The 16,947-nt window shown below is 46.8% G+C and overlaps 2 protein-coding genes across 2 annotated transcripts in view; one reads left to right on the forward strand and one right to left on the reverse strand.

Annotated features, from left to right (window-relative positions):
* LOC135830932 (adenylate kinase 9-like) overlaps positions 1–10,810 on the reverse strand; it is a 27,844-nt gene extending 17,034 nt beyond the window's left edge. The window contains exons 1-14 of the mRNA XM_065343158.1: positions 10,488–10,810; positions 9,378–9,593; positions 8,246–8,302; positions 7,725–7,788; positions 7,390–7,442; positions 6,754–6,850; positions 5,933–6,045; positions 5,352–5,573; positions 4,128–4,337; positions 3,061–3,181; positions 1,927–2,092; positions 1,129–1,309; positions 485–620; positions 24–225 (exon numbers count right to left, since the gene is read on the reverse strand). Coding sequence (XP_065199230.1) covers positions 24–225; positions 485–620; positions 1,129–1,309; positions 1,927–2,092; positions 3,061–3,181; positions 4,128–4,337; positions 5,352–5,573; positions 5,933–6,045; positions 6,754–6,850; positions 7,390–7,442; positions 7,725–7,788; positions 8,246–8,302; positions 9,378–9,530 — 1,775 coding nt within the window. The 5' untranslated portion in view covers positions 9,531–9,593; positions 10,488–10,810. The remainder of the gene's footprint in view (positions 1–23; positions 226–484; positions 621–1,128; positions 1,310–1,926; positions 2,093–3,060; positions 3,182–4,127; positions 4,338–5,351; positions 5,574–5,932; positions 6,046–6,753; positions 6,851–7,389; positions 7,443–7,724; positions 7,789–8,245; positions 8,303–9,377; positions 9,594–10,487) is intronic.
* Positions 10,811–11,057: 247 nt separating this feature from the next.
* On the forward strand, positions 11,058–16,329 carry LOC135830936 (glutathione S-transferase kappa 1-like). Its single transcript, XM_065343161.1, has 9 exons — positions 11,058–11,256; positions 12,557–12,638; positions 13,118–13,218; positions 13,434–13,461; positions 13,911–14,011; positions 14,336–14,371; positions 14,771–14,887; positions 15,415–15,514; positions 15,784–16,329. The coding sequence occupies exons 1-9, from the start codon at positions 11,185–11,187 to the stop codon at positions 15,831–15,833; spliced, it is 687 nt and encodes a 228-aa protein (XP_065199233.1). The 5' UTR covers positions 11,058–11,184; the 3' UTR covers positions 15,834–16,329.
* The last annotated feature ends 618 nt before the right edge of the window (positions 16,330–16,947 follow it).

Here is a 16,947-nt window from a genome sequence, read left to right on the forward strand (position 1 = left end):
TCGATCTGGCAATATTTTCTTACTAAGGTTCGTTGGGTGATTTTTCCTTCCTCTCTGCCTCCAGTTTCTTGATTTCGGCCTCCAGGAGTTCGATGTACGCCTCTCCTGTTGCCTCTGGAACCTCCTGTTCAGCAGCAGCAACAGCGTCGGCCACAATCACACGGACATCGGGATGATCACCAGAAACACGGTCGGCCTCGGCTTCCTTCTCGTCCTCGTCTTGTCCTGGCGTCGGTCAATGAAGAAAGAGAAAACAAGGCAAGCAGCATACACACCTCAGGCTGTCATTGTCCACACGTCTACATGTAGCACTTACACCAACACTGGACTGTAAGTTTGTTGTACCAGGCACTTAAAAAATGATGTATCGTCATTCTTTAAAGTGAAAAGGACACTGCTATTATAACACGATGAATGTTACAGTTGCTCAAAAGCAATGGAGACATACACTGAATTTCTTTCTGATGCACATGCACAGACGTACCTTCCGTGTTAGAGGTCATGATCTTCATGCGCACGGTGTCAATGGCGACCTCCAAACTCTCGGCTCTAGCTGCCTCGATCTTCTTGGTGTGAAGGGTTTTCAAGAATGGTCCGATCAACTCCTGCGGATCAATCACCTATTAGCACAGTGCGCACATCAGACGTTCGAAACACGCCATAACCATCATGACATCATTTTGACGTGCTTTGTTCACCTACACCGTCACGAATTGGTTGCAGGCTGCAAAAGTCATGCAGAGTGAACTACTAGCACCATAAAGTATGCATGCATGTACACGTGCGTATCACCGTGCCAATTTCAAACTGATTAGGCCAACGTTCTTACCAAATCGTCACTGCAAGTACGTCCACTGTGCGAGGGGCAATGCTTGATGCACTCTTAGACTATGAATAACGGCAATTTAACCAGGCTCATGCAACCATAGGGCTCAACCTACCAGTCTGTGATTTCTCTTACCTGGATGGCCAACTAGTGGCAGCCTAGGAAAAGACGTCGATATACAGTAACTCACATGAAGTCTTAGATATTGAAGTGTACACTTCACAATGCACAAGGCTCATTGCAGGAAAAACCATGCACCAGGGCTTTTCAACAGCAGCTGTCAGTATAACTGCATAGCTTACAACGGCTCCGTAGTGAGCAGCCAGCTCGTGGCAAAGAGTTGACTTTCCAGTCTTGGGACCACCAAGAACGGCGATTTTGACCGGATTACGGGGCATGTCTCCAACCAGAAAGCGCCGCGGGTTGCGACGGAACTCTTGGAACGCCTCGACCGAGGACAAACAATAGCAGCGACTTAGGAAGCTAGAGAATCAAAAACAAAGGAATTGGGAGACACCTGCCCTTAGAGATGGTGTACCTTTTTGCAATCCAAAACGCGTGCCGTGGAACTCGGGGTGCATGCCCTCATACCGTAATTAGTTCGCCGCCAGGGTACATTTATCAGTGTTGCACTGTATGCAAGTAATGCTATAGTGTATGCAAGTAATGCTATAGTATATGCAAGTAATGCTATAGTGTATGCAAGTAATGCTATAGTGTATGCAAGTAATGCTATAGTGTATGCATGTAATACTATAGCCTACAGTATTCATGTTAAACAAAATACCAAGCGAGTCAACAGTCACCTGTCCTTTTGAAGACATCCAGGCTAACAGGTTATGGTCCATATATGGAACAGAAGTGGTGGCAAATTGGGTATACATGTCTGCAGATGTAGTGTATTCAAGACCTCTCACATAACCTGGATAACCTGCAAGGTATTTTGGCATCCTCTGCTGAACCACTATATACGGATTGAGCCACAGCTTCCTGCCATTGTTTGCTATAGAAATACAGGGCACGTCCCGTGCTCTACAGCCGATGAAGGCTGCAAGCAGCATGCCAGCTAATGTCTATATGTGCTACTGACTCTGGCTTACCTGACAGCCAGCTCAATTCTTCCCAAGGCCAGATTGCCGCGGCTCAGCTCAACGGGACAGTAGCGGCCCCAGCGGCTTCTCTTCCATCGAAATCCAGGTCCCGGTGGCTGGGTGGATGCCAGCAGGCGCATCATCTCGTCCGTGTCATACGCAGCTGGATCCTCGCCTATGCCCAGTGCACAGTTAGTGAAAATACTCCATCATTCCAGTCCAATCTAACCAGTCTACATGCATGAATGCTGCTGGTAGTGGTCAGCGATTTACCCAAATACTACCCTAACCTGTGTCCTGGGAACTACCAAGGATCCAACACTGATCGCATCATCTGTGACTACAGACAATAGATAAATAAAGCAGTGCACTTTATTGTGCCTGACACAGCGAGAACACGCCAGAGCATTGGATCAAGCAGGCACTAGTTTACTTGTTCAATCACAGTATTAAAGTACAAACCAACAATACATTCATAGGTACGAGTACCTAAAATGGTCATCAAAATCGACCCCAAAGCAAAGTTCAAGACATGACTTGCTCCAGTTCCGTCAGCACAGAAGAGGAGAACTTCAAAAAACCGAACAACAGCGTCCAGCAAGGTTTACCAAAACACAGGACAGAGTGGGCAGAAGAATGTTAGCCTTATCAACTTCATTGTACAGTGGGGATAACAATTATTATTATTATTATTATTATTATTATTATTATTATTTCACCGTCCAATGGCAGAAGCCAATGCAAAGGAGGGGGCGTTAGCCAGCCATGGCGAAAAAAAAAAATGAAGCTCTGTATGCCGTGAACCCCACCCCTACATGGCATACTGTCCCTACAAGCAGTCACACAGACACAATAGTGACAACACCCTGTTACAGGTCACAACACAGAGAGGAGTATTTTCCTACTTATCATTGTAGAGCCTTGGGAATGTAATGGCTTCCTGTCACCCATGGCTAGCTAAGTTCTCTGTCTCCTTTCATTGGCAGATGGTATCCCAGACCATAGGCACATATTGTATGCATACAATGTAGCTACAATCCAAAATGAGCTAACACAGCATATGTGCATGCACTTACGTACACACACACAAGCACGCAACACACACACACACACACACACACACACACACACACACACACACACCTTCCATATCCGTCAGGTTATCTGCATCATCCTCGTCATCACCGTCATCACCGGAGCGGTTAAGCCGCTTCACAGGATACGATAACCTCACATTCATCGGGGCCAAGAGTTTGGTGAAAGACTGCACAAAGAGAAAAAGAGACATGCATTCAAATCCATGTTCCCCTACTGGATATACGACACACACACACTCAGGCATAGCATCAGCCTTCTAATGTGATACCAGGGGCATCAGAAGGTATTTTAGTGTGGTACGGTCAGTCATCTGAAGTACAATGTACTCGTGTGGGAGGGGTGGCTGAGGCGAAAATTTTGAAAATTTAGAGCCCAGATGAGTGTTTTTATTACTTCACGGGGTACCTGTGGCAAAAAGTGGTACGGTCAATACCGTAGTGACCGTACCGTGTCCGACGCCCCTGGATACACAACACCACGACTCAATGTGCACTTGAACTGCCGACAATCATGGAAATAACGTACTTGAAATGGGGGCGGGAGAACCTCAAATTCAATGGGACCTGTTAGAGAACGTTTTCTACTTTGAAGTACGTGGAACTACTCCGCAGAAAAAGCGGGTGTGGCACCATGGCCTCCAGGGCAAGCCAGGTATCCAGCACCCTTGGAACCTGACACTGTTGGATAAAGGAATATTCTTGATAACAGAATCTACAGATTTGTACTAGTGGCCATCTTGCATTCACATATCAAAAGGATTGTAATGTGTGAGATTTGTGATGCTCCGCTAGCCTGCAAAACTCAGTGAAGATGGTTACCACCCAGTGTGTGAAAATTCAACTTTCTCTACTGGATATGAACTGAGTGTGCCTGGTCACATGATACACTGGTCACGTAACACACTGGTCACGTGACACACTTGTCACATGGCACACTGGTCACGTGACACACTTGTCACATGGCACACTGGTCACATGGTACACTGGTCACATGGCACACTGGTCACGTGACACACTGGTCACGTGACCCACTGGTCACAGGACACACTGGTCACATGGCACACTGAGAATGCCTGGTCACATAACACAAGTGCTAGCCCAATGACCACCTACCCTGAAAACATCGCCTTCGGGGATATCACTTGTTATCTGCATCAGCTTTGTGCGCTCGTGATTAGCCAGTGCATCTTCCAGTCCGGTCAGCAGCATCTCCTTGTACATTCTCATGCCTTCTTTGATGCGATCCGGCTCATCCAGGTCGCGCCTGACCAGCCTCTCGCATACCTCAGGAGGAAGTGTTGTCACCACAAACGCAGCTGGGTCCTGGATGACAAATATGGCAGATGAATTAGGCCACAACCACACTACGTAAAAATCACAGTACACATTTTCCTGCATATCTCAGTACAAGTCGGTACGCAACCACACTACACTTTTCGGTCTGCATAGATGCCGTTTTCACGCGACCAGCACGTGACGTTGTACCAAAGCGTGTGCCATGCGCTAGAAAAGACCGAGAAATTCAAAAACAATGCTAATTGCTGATGATATGTACGACGACCAGGTAAAACATTTGTACACAGTAGATGGAGCGCGAAAACGACGAAAACGACAAACGTGGCTTTCTACAGGGGTGCGCCGGTTGCTGAAAACCTACAAACCGCATTTTGCATTTCGAGCGGGTCGCCATGACGATTTCTACTGCAATGCCGTTTGTATGTGATTTTGTACTTAGTGTGGTTGCAGCCTTCAGCAGAATGCACAGCCTTCAGCAGAATGCACAGACCGAACCATGCCGGTACCACACTATTCTAATGCAATCACGACCAGTACAGTAATGGCTCGCCGCTCGGCAAAAAATCAACAGTTGCTTTCCGCTGTCCCTTTGATATTGCTCATTGTGCTCCGTGCAGTGTACATGTCCATACCTCTGGAGAATACAAATACCTCAATTGCACCTCCAAACACATATAGCCGTCACCAGCAAAAGCTCCATAGCCAGCAAAATAAACATATCCAGCAAGATCCTCATAGCCAGCAAAAGCCCCATAGGGCCATAGCCAGCAAAAGCCCCATAACCAGCAAAAGCCCCATAGCCAGCAATAGCCCCATAGCCAGCAAAAGCCCCATAGCCAGCAATAGTCCCATAGCCAGCAATAGCCCCATAGCCAGCAATAGCCCCATAGCCAGCAATAGCCCCATAGCCAGCAATAGTCCCATAGCCAGCAATAGCCCCATAGCCAGCGAAATCCCCATAGCCATAGCCATAGTCAAAGCTAGCAAGAGCTGCACACATGCATGTAGATATTCCACAAAATGTACAGTGCAGAAACCTACGTCTTTGCTCTCCTGTTGTTCCTCCTCCTCATTATCTTCATCACCTTCTTCCTCGTCTTCTCCATCTTGGCCTTCCCCCGACTCTTTCTGTTCCTGCTCTTCTTCATCATCTGAATCCTCACTCTTCGGCTTGCCGGAATGCACATTCTGGATGAACACATCTCCGGTCAGTGGGTCAACTTTCTGGCCTTCTCTCCTTAAGATTATGTCAACATCCTTCATCTGCACGGTGGGAGCACAAAATGAGAAGGTATCGAAGTGACCAAATTGACAGAATCACCTAGAAATCAACACATCATTACAACGTTAACGCCCGGGATCTAAGTCTACGGTCATTTGATTAATCTAGCATGCTTTCTTGGTATTGCAATACACGGAACTCAAATTGTCAGAAAGGGTAGCTCAAGTGCTCTACGTTCGGTTCGACAGAGTGTGCTCCATGAGCGGACACTGCATATGATAATGGTATGAGAAGTAGTGTACACAGGCATTGAACACATCAAATGCATTTTGCTGTGGCACTCAAATGCATTTAACAGCTGATGTGCCCTGCCTGTGTGACTAACACGTTGACAGCATACCTTCAAGTTGATAATGACGTCCGGTTTCATACGCAGTGACTTGATGATCTCCAGTTGCTGTTTACAGGTCAGGCTGGGCTCACCGGCACACGGTATATCATCCAGGATGTAGCCTACACAGCAAACACCAACCTCATAAATCAGCCATTGCCATTATAGAATGCTGACTCCAACATACATTTTCACAATATCAATACACTTAGGTCCTATAGTTATTACTTGTATGTAAACCTGAACCGACACACTTTCTCTGATATCCCATGACTGAAGAATTCCCAGACGAAGGTACCTGCTTCCCATACCATCCACTTGGCAAACCTGCAAGCAAGCACCACTCCTTCCTTGTACCACAGCGTGCGGGCAATTCACCCATGATCAGTCAAGCTTGAAAAGGCCAAAGAAATTTGTGCTCTGAGGGTAATGCTTTATGTAGTGCTCTCCCAGCCCATACATCACTAGGAATACCAGCTGAACGTGACAGTTTGTTTCTAGCGCGACAAACACCTTTGTGAGCACCAGGCAGCAGCGCGAGTCGGAGCCACACGTATTATTGTGAATACAGACGCTGAGAGTCGTTGTCCATTCACAACGCTATCACTTTCAAATTTACCACAGAAGTCACAACATCTAAATTTGCCATGTCCCCTGCGCAGGTGTGAGACTAGATGGTTGGAAGTGATAGCGTTGCGCATGATCGATGATCCTCAGCATCTGTATTCACAACTCCATTTGAGACCCTGACTCCTGCTGCTGGCTGGTGCTCATGAGGTGTTTTCGCGCTGAAACGGAGTGTCAGATGCAACCCCTGCAGCGGGACTTACCATAGTGAGCAACATCTGGCAATGTCATTCTGTGCCTCATCACTTCAATGGCCAGTTCCGGACCTACCGCCTCTCCATTCTCTAGAAGCTCTGCACACTACATCATATCCGACACAAAAGGACACCAACTAACATGCAAATATGCTACAGTTCGGCAAGTACCACTACCCAATTTGACACCCACGCCCGGATGGGCATATGCATGCACAGCCAGCGAACAGTCAGAAATAACACTTGGGAATATAGAACGTGCGTACTTTGTGTATATTGGCTTTCCAGATCCTTCAGTTTTATTTGGACTAGTCTGATTCCTTGAACTTCACAGCATGCATGCAGAATTTTTTACACAAACCGTGCATAAGTATTTCCCCAGCAGCGAATATATTGTGCTTTCGGTTGATATACTTGTTTCTTACTGTTAGGTTCATGATTGAGTGTGTGCATATACGGAATCGTGAACCTAACATTGCTATAACACCGTGGTGTTTGAGGGTACCATAACAGAAATCCGAGCAACAGAGATCAGTTGCAGTGATACTCTCAGTGTGTACTGTACAGCCAGTGACAATGGCGCCGTGCAGGAAATTCCTTCCGTGAGTACTGCAGGCACATGTACACCCACTTTGCAACCAATACCTTCTTTCCTATATCGGATTCTTCGGCGATGGCTTGCAGTATGGAGTTGCGGACTGTCACAGGGAAGGCCACACCAAGTAGAACACAATGCATACACACACACATGAACTGCGATCAGATGTATATTCGACGTGCATGCCACTTGTGTTTCCAGGCGGGATCCAAGGCAGGATGGAAATATCTGAGCCATGGTCACAAAACAGTGCACTGGAACTCTTTACTCACAACATACACTGAGCTCCATCCCATGCAATGTAATTATGTCGAGTAATGTTCGTGAAGCTGATTCAATCCAACAAACCAGGCATGCACAGCAGCATCATGTTATTTCCTACCATTCACATGTACACAGCCCCAGGACTTGGCAACGCGAGAAGCCAGCGACGATTTTCCAATGCCCTGTCAACAAGCAATTGCAACACACCAACACATTATTGTGTGGAACTGAGCTCGATCACAACACAACAGAAGGCAAACCAAGTTGCCGTACATGCTGTACTCTCCTAGAATGGTATTGTAGAGGCAGACTGTTCAGAATGTTGAAAACCTAGAACTAACACTACATGTAGTAAGAAAGTTGAAGACCGTCACTAGTAACACAAAGAAGGAAGTTTACATTGGCCAACCGTATGAAAACCCTGCACCCACCCATAACAACCATTCACTTCAGAATCTCTACACTATGAATAAACCCCTCCACCGTTATATTCCACATTGTGATACCCTAAAGGTTACTTTGCAGCAATCAATAGCGGTCGTACACAGCCAACTAATAAAAGCAGACTGAAATCACATTTAAAAAAAGGTCAGAAGAGTCCGTAGCACTGCGTGGTTGTGCAGTGGGTACAGATCATACCGGCTTTCCGATGACCAGGAAGCAAGTCGGCGTGGACTGCAGTGCTTCGAGTTCCACCTGTGCACAGACGCACCAGAGTGCAACGAGGGTTGACATGAACATGGACACAGCAATACACCCGGGCAGGGAGTTAGTTCTAGAACTAGCCGGGCATAGACACAGCAATGCACCCGGGCAGGGAGTTAGTTCTAGAACTAGCCGGCTAACAGCAATGCACCCGGGCAGGAAGTTAGTTCTAGAACTAGCCGGGCATAGACACAGCAATGCACCCGGGCAGGGAGTTAGTTCTAGAACTAGCCGGCTAACAGCCATGCACCCGGGCAGGGAGTTAGTTCTGGAACTAGCTGGCTAACAGGAACACAGCAATGCACCCGGGCAGGGAGTTAGTTCTGGAACTAGCCGGCTAACAGGAAGATCTGATACAAGTATCTACTGTATTTCGGATGCGTAAAACCGTTGGTGCCGGAGTCCTGATCATACGGGGCTTCAAGTGTAGAGTCGGATTAGGTCACCAACATTCCCTCCACGCACGGTACATACTCCAGTGCCTGTTAGCTGAAATCTAAATTTAGGGGACTTGTTTCTCTACCGAAATTACCGACCTTCTAAGTTACAGCAGGAATAATAAAGTGTTGTACAGTAGTTCAGAGATTCATGAAGTGAAACACTACATCAAGGGACATGTAACACTAAACCGGAAACAAGCACGTCCATTCATTCGTGTTTTGTTCACGGGATCGTCCAAAAGAAAATGGGTACACTGCAATACATAGGTACCAAAAGTCATGTAGTGTATTGTCATGTAGTGTATTGCCATGCAGTGTATTGTCATGCAGTGTATTGTCATGTAGTGTATTGCCATGCAGTGTATTGCCATGTAGTGTATTGTCATGTAGTGTATTGTCATGCAGTGTATTGTCATGCAGTGTATTGCCATGTAGTGTATTGTCATGTAGTGTATTGTCATGCAGTGTATTGTCATGTAGTGTATTGCTTTGAAAAATACCTTAATGTTTAGTAATCCAACACACATGAATTCTCCTTTATCACGAAGCATATCATTAATATGAGTCTTCAGTGTGCCCAAACGCGACCCATTAGAATTCCCATTACTTGAGAAACGTGCTCTTACAAGGTCTGCGACCGTTCCATCAACAAATTCCCGTGTCTTCTTGCCAGTGTCCACCACGGCAGCCGTTTTGTCAGGCTTCTTGCTGTCGGCCGAGTCATCCAGCAAACCAGCCGCTTCGGCTAGCGTGTTGGTGTCACTGACTGTGACGTCCATTTCTGCCCGTGTTCAGCAATGGCCTGTTGCTAGCTGGTGCGACATTGGGATTTGCCGACGGTCCTATTGGAACAATATCAGAATGAGAAGAGTGAATAATGCTGTCTTTTGCACATCACTGCCATGATACGCCCTGCACTGCAGTGATACAGCCGGCACTGCAGTGATACAGCCGGCACTGCGGTGATACAGCCGGCACTGCGGTGATACAGCCGGCACTGTGGTGATACAGCCGGCACTGCGGTGATACAGCCGGCACTGCGGTGATACAGCCGGCACTGCGGTGATACAGCCGGCACTGCGGTGATACAGCCGGCACTGCGGTGATACAGCCGGCACTGCGGTGATACAGCCGGCACTGCGGTGATACAGCCGGCACTGCGGTGATACAGCCGGCACTGCGGTGATACAGCCGGCACTGCGGTGATACAGCCGGCACTGCGGTGATACAGCCGGCACTGCGGTGATACAGCCGGCACTGCGGTGATACAGCCGGCACTGCAGTGATAACTGTTATTACCCTGCAATAAAGTAAGGCTGCATTGCCTTGGCCCCTAACATGAACGTGTATGTGCTATTTTCCTCGTTACGGAGTACTGCCGGTGCCTCTTCAGACATTTGGACCAGCTGATTTGTAAATAGAACAAGTCGCAGAAAGATGTAGGTTTTTCAAACGCGTATGATGCCACGCATCATTCATGAACCATCAGGCCAGGATAGAGGCAGAGTCTATAATTATGATGTAGTGCATGAACGAGACTAGTAAACTCTGTTGTGCTTATAGGCCTAGGACTGTTGAAAGCATCCGAGCCTGGCCTGTCGCACGTACCAGAACAAACATCAGAGTCGTGCACTTTGTGTCTGCCACGCTCTTGTCTCACTCGCGATGCGCACAGCCATGGAAAAGAGATACTTTCCCCTGGTAATACATGTGCGTGTATATGTACGTCTACGTACCTGTGTGAAGGGAGGAGGGCGCGCTAAGAAATGGGACGAAAAGCTTGATGACAGACGAGCTCGAACCAGAGGCCAACCGACTTGGGATCCTTGTCCAGTCCACTCAGTTTTAGCGACGAAGACCTTGTGTACAGGTCAATGCGTGTAGGCCAGTGAACGAAAGCTTACGAATACTCGGAATAGTTTCTAATGAACTGGACCCGCTTTTACAGGACTAGCAAAGATAAATTGTTTAGGACACAATTACAGACTGTATCCGACAGCAGCTTCTGTCGTCGTATCCCTGGCTGCTCATGCCATCACCAGATCACCAGGCTCTGCTAAGTACCGTTCCTCGCTCTGACTGCACTGCACTACACTGGTCACTGGCGTAGAGTACTACTGAGTAGTGCATTTTCGTCTTAGTTTGAAGTCAACCACGGAGCTAGCACCAGCACTGCAGCAGAGTGGCGGCAGCGTCACTAGGTTACGATTGCCATGACTGCGAGGCCCTAAAATAATAATAATTATTTTCTATATTTTTACACAGGCGCTAATACTAATACGTAGCGTTACTGCCCTGGTAAATCTAACACCAGGCACCAGCACCCAGGTCCGTCCCCATGCCCCCGAGTGGTAATCTGTGGAGTTCTTGTCGTCCTGTTGCTTGTAGTACTAGTAGTATCCAGCGGCCGCTGCATGCGCCGTTTTGTTCACGATGGCTGCACAGAGAATGGCTGTGAATCTCTACTACGATATCACCTCGCCTTACAGCTGGTTAGCGTTCGAGGTAAATCATTGTATATAATCCAAGTTTTGTCAGTACAGTCATTAGTAATACCAAAAGTATGGGGGGGGGAGGGGGTGTGGAGGGCCCGGGGGTTGACCAATTTCGTTTGGGAAAACATTGATCCATGTACATGTACATGGAATGGATTGGCAAGTGGAAGGTTCAATTGGCGTTTGGTGTTCCCTGGATGGCAGTGTGAGTCAGTCAAGTAGGAATTTAAGTCGGTAGGAAAAGCGTTGGTTCAGTTCTAGCCAAAGGAGGGGGGGGGGGGGCAGCGCCCCCCCCCCCACCCATTAACTTTCAGTGCTGCCAACCTTCCGTGTTTGTACGGAAAATCACTCCTTCGTCCGCACTACAGAATTTGAGCAAAATGGTATGGAAAATTGAAGACAATCGATCAGCTACAGTTATGTGTGTAGAAGCATGGCAAGTGCAAGCTGAGCGATGAATATCCCTGTGCCAAAGCGAGTGCATACCGTGCTTCGACTACATGAAGCACAAACAAATCATGTAGTACAAGTCACACATGTGTTGCACTACATGTAGCAAACCGAGCTACTGACAAGCATAGGAGTGTAAAAAAAACACAATGCATACGGCAGTACATTGGCAGTGCGCAAAAGCACTGCAAAATACGGAAAATCAGATGTCGCAGTACGCAAAACAGACCCAGTTGGTTGGTGGCTCCGAAGTTGGATTGAGTGCCCTCATGTGAAAAAGTGGCACCCCCTACTCGTTTGTAAGAAAGGTTTGCTCCCCACACTGGAGCTCGCGCTATTCCGCCGACTTGACTTGACACTTGACTCACTCACGACTGCCATCCAGAGCACACGAGAAGTCCATCGAGCCAACGACTCGGCAAACCTGCAAGAACGCACCACTCCCTGCTCAATACACAGTGTTTCGGGGAATTCACCCCATGTGGGGAACAAACCCTATCTTACAAATTATCGCCGAAGTCGCAACCACTATTTCGCCCACTTCATTTGTCGATTTTTGTGTTTTTTTTCATGCCATTAAGATGGCCTGGCACATGCGAAACTTCCTAAGCTGGTTGTGTTTCTCAACGCAATTGTATAGCCGGTGGTAACGCGGACGTGCAAACAAGATGAAGAAGATTAAGTGCAGTCACTAGTCAGTAACAGAGGGCTCATAAAGACACACTTGTCTGGGGTGAAGTCGGGGGTTTGCCGAGTAATCCGGCGGTATAATCGTTTCAGTAAAATACGGCCAGTGGCCACATACATAGTAAACTGTGAGAGCTTATGAATAGTGTTCCTTTCATCTGTTGACATTGCAGGTGCTGTGCCGCTATCGTGATCTCTGGCAGATGGACTTGAAGCTGCAACCAGTGTTTCTATCTGGCATTAGAAATATCACTGGTACGGATTCAATCATCGGTCAAGGCTGGCAGACCGTAGAGACTCTTTTTATTGTGTGTGTGCGTTCCATCTGTGTTGCATACCACCATAATTTCGTCATGCTGAAATTAGTGAATGTCTCTGTGACAGCTATGACCTCATAACCATAGTCATGCTCTTTACAATATATCTCCATGACGTCATAGTGACTCATGACTGACTACTCGAATTAGGATCATATCATAGTACAGTAGTGTAGCTACGATACTAGAGTGGGTTCACTGAATAGCAAAACAGTGCCGGTTATAACAGGAAGCCACACACAGCGGCGCAAAACGCCTCGAATGTTTCGACCTTGTTATGCCTCATCGGCGCTTTGGTGTGTTGCGTATGCATCACACTTTCTTGAGTGCATAGTGTCTGATTAAAGCCTTCGCCCATGTTGATGTGTGTTATTTCACCGTTGTTGTGTCATTGTTGCTGTTGTTGTTGCACGGCAGGCAATCAGCTGAAGAACGTACCGCCCCAGCGTGCCAACTATGTAGTCAAGGACCTGAAGAGGCTTGCAGAACTCATGGATGTGCCATTAGTTATGAAATCCGTAAGTTACGCCGCTGTGGATACTGTAGTGATTTGCAGTCGCCGGGTGGACAGTATTAGAGAATTCAGCTCAATGCATCTTCATTGTGGTTCTGAATCTCTCTACGTGTGTGTGTGTGTGTGTGTGTGTGTGTGTGTGTGTGTGTGTGTGTGTGTGTGTGTGTGTGTGCGCATGCGTATGTGTGTTGATGTCTGCGACATCTGTTCCTTAACCAGGAATGCTGGCAGTATACCATGACACAGGGTAAGTTTATTTGCATGTACTTACAGTTACATTGACCTCTGTGTGCCAAAGAACAAGCATGCAGACTGAGATTCTTCCAAGTGAGAACAGAGCAGTATGTGCAAGTACCTTCAGATGATAAGGCATAACAGATACCAGACGTGATTGGTTATCCAATCGTCAGGGCACAAGATCGCTACAGCTGGTACTAGTAGTTCTTTTATCAACACCCCTTCATAACCATGCATTATCAACATACAGCATGTCAATCAGGCAAGGCTTCTCGACAACATGACAATAATGCAGCCACAGTGTGAGTCCTTAGCCTAGCTCGGCTAAAGGAATAAACTGTATTGGCCTATGAAATATGAGATCTGTATGACTGTGGTGGTGGCGTGTGTGTGTGTGTGTGTGTGTGTGTGGTGTGTGTGTGTGTGTGTGTGTGGTGGTGTGTGTGTTTGGCGCCGTAGGAACTCTGCCCGTTCAGCGTTTCCTGACAGCCATGGCTCAGCACTGTCCTGAACACCTGGAGCATGTCTCCAGACAGCTATGGGTCCGGCTTTGGTCGAAGGTGAGTGCGGTTCAGACTGTGAGCCCGGCTTGACATTTACCCTACACATACACGCAGGAGCATATACCTCTGCCAATGGACAACATTATGGAATTCGGAATTGAACTTTGGCAAACGTTGACGGCCATTGATTCAGTGACTGTTCTCACGAGCACACTGCTATTTGTAGAGTCTGTGCTATTTCACACTTATCGTGCAATGACCTGTGCCTATCTTGCTATGACCTGTGCCTATCTTGCTATGTCCTTTTTCCCAACATGGAATGTCGGACAAATACTAACAGTGCACGGTGCTTGTCTCGTGTTCCATTCCGGTTGCTTTCAGGGCAAAGAAGTTCACGAGGAGGAGACCTTTCATGAGGTGTGTGTGTGTGTGTGTGTGTGTGTGTGTGTGTGTGTGTGTGTGTGTGTGTGTGTGTGTGTGTGTGAGTTCGTTTGTATCCAATGCATCATAATTATAATCCTGTGGAAATTTGAACCGCGTTGTTCAAATAGAAAAAAAGGCTGATTTACCCACTGAACTAAGTCAAGCCCTAGTACCACAGTGGTGTGCTGAACAATGATCATAATTATAATCATTGTTCAGCAGATATTATGTGATATTATGTGATAATAGCACTCCAGTCACGAAATTCAGTCATGCCATGCCTTCCTAATGATTTCTTTGAATGTACAAGTAAGCGTGTGGTGTATTTGCGCCTGCTTCACCTGTTCTCTACATGCACTTTTTGCACCTGGTTTTTGTTTGTGTGACCTGCAGGTCTGTGCAAAGGCTGGCATGAGTACTGGCACTGCAGAGGAGCTGTGCAGGCTGGCCCAAACACCAGAAATCAAGGACAAACTGAAGGCAGCTACCCAAGAAGCCGTTGATGTTGGGGTGAGTACAGTTTGCAAGCTTGATGTACAAATATGTCATCATTATTTTATAGTATACTAAAAGGCATGTTACCCAATACTTGGGTTAACCGGGTATTAGCGGCCGTTGTGAGTTCCCTTTCGGGAACGGACACGATAATTTACTCTTTTTGAAACATAAAACTTACATCCTATTGTTCTTTCTCTCTTTTTACAACTATGATTGGCTCTACACCTGAGTTCTCCAAGTTCTATTTTTTTCATACATGTACTTGGCAATTATTCGATTGTGAGGTAAGAAACTTGCATTCTGGAACATGCTCCGGTTATAGTTTTCCGGTGGTCTTTCTTCCTTCTCCGATAGGGCAATGTTCAAAGATTTGCATCAGACAGTATGCTCGTGTGATATGTGGTTGTACACTGCACTGAAAACAGTGAAAAGGATGGTATCATCCTCCTGGTCATTCAGCAGAGAATTTGACTGAGGCTTTGACCATTCTGCTATGGGCATTTTTGTGTATTTTGTGCATCCCCGCTGCCAAATCTCAGGCGTATGGATTGCCAGTGTTCACTATTCAGCTTTCAAAGTTCAGCAAACCGCAAATGTTCTTTGGCAGTGACAGATTAGAGCTAATGGCCTTCCTGGCAGGTGAGTTCTCAACAGCGGGGCAACGCCTGGGTGTATGTACCTGCATATATGTTGTACGTTAGGGCTGCAACGGTTATTACGAATAACCGGTTATGTAACCGTTAGGGCCAAACTAACGGATACCCGTTTGGTCGACGGTTACGCAGCGATTTTTTGAACATTTTGCGGAAAAGAGATTTACTTCTTGTCTGGTGATCATTTTTAATGTACAAGGCTGCTGGTGACTCTGCCTTATACCACCCTGCTCTTGTTCTTGCCCCACTCTGCAGGTAAGCCATGGCTGGGACCTCGACCACAACAGCCCCGGTCAAGGCTGTAAGAACTATCGGGGCGTGTGTGGACGATGCTGCAGCCCACCTGCTAGTACCTTTACATGATAGCGGCTCTGCTGCCTTTGACCATGACAAAGTACTAGTACTTGATCATTTGCAAAGTACAGCACAGTCCTTCTATTTTATCCTCACTGAGATGTTTAACTTCCATGGTAACATCTTACCTTCACCTCATCTGGAAAGAAGAAGTCTTGATCGTTTTCAGCTCCCTCGAAGTTATGAATATTTTGATTGTAAGATATCTCTTCAAGTAGTTTTAAATTCTCATTTCTCAGGTGTCTGTCATGCTAGTAATGTTTCTGTGTGTTTACTTGAAGTCGCACCACCGTTGATTGCAAGTCGTGCCCCTTTCTTTAACCTCGAGGTTACTTCTAAAAAGGTGCATGCATGCGATATGAGTCATGACTGTATTGCTGTGCTTCGCCACAGTATTACCATGTAGTTCGAAGTACTACATGAGAGACCGTAGTGTCTTGTATTAAAGCCTGTTTTGAATAGAAGCCTGATTTTCAAGATCACTGTACGTAAGCCTGGTTTTAGTGTTGACATACATAGAAACGCCTGTCTTGTATAGAAGCCGGTCTCATATAGAAGCCTGCAAAATTTCCCCAAAAAGGTCACGTAAGCCACGGCTGTTATACACGACTTAACGGTATGTAGGAAGGGCCTAGGCTCAGGAGATTTATAATTGGCTTCGCCGCTACATGTCTTGATGTGTACTAGCAAGAGTTCACGGTACTATTGTTGGTACAAACCGGCTTCGTGAAAGTTTGGTCATACTGTTATCATCAAGACAGTGTATGGCAGCCGAGAGCTACGTCTATCCAAGTACATGTACTAGTAGTACCTGCATGAGTCGAACATTAGACTGCGTGCTATCATACCATCATGATCCACGTGCACGAGTTGAACAAAATCCCAACGCAAAGAGACAATGCACCGCCGATGGATACAGCACGGTGGAGAAGTACGCCCTATAAAGTGTTGCCTGTCCCCACAGGATACCGCGATTCCGTGGGCGCACAATTTTCCGCGTTTTCGAGAAATTTTGCATACAACCCACATTATCCGCGGGACCGGGAATGCACAAGAAAATAGTAC

Source organism: Sycon ciliatum, chromosome 1 (assembly GCF_964019385.1).
Source record: "Sycon ciliatum chromosome 1, ocSycCili1.1, whole genome shotgun sequence".
Classification (NCBI taxonomy): Eukaryota; Metazoa; Porifera; class Calcarea; order Leucosolenida; family Sycettidae; genus Sycon; species Sycon ciliatum.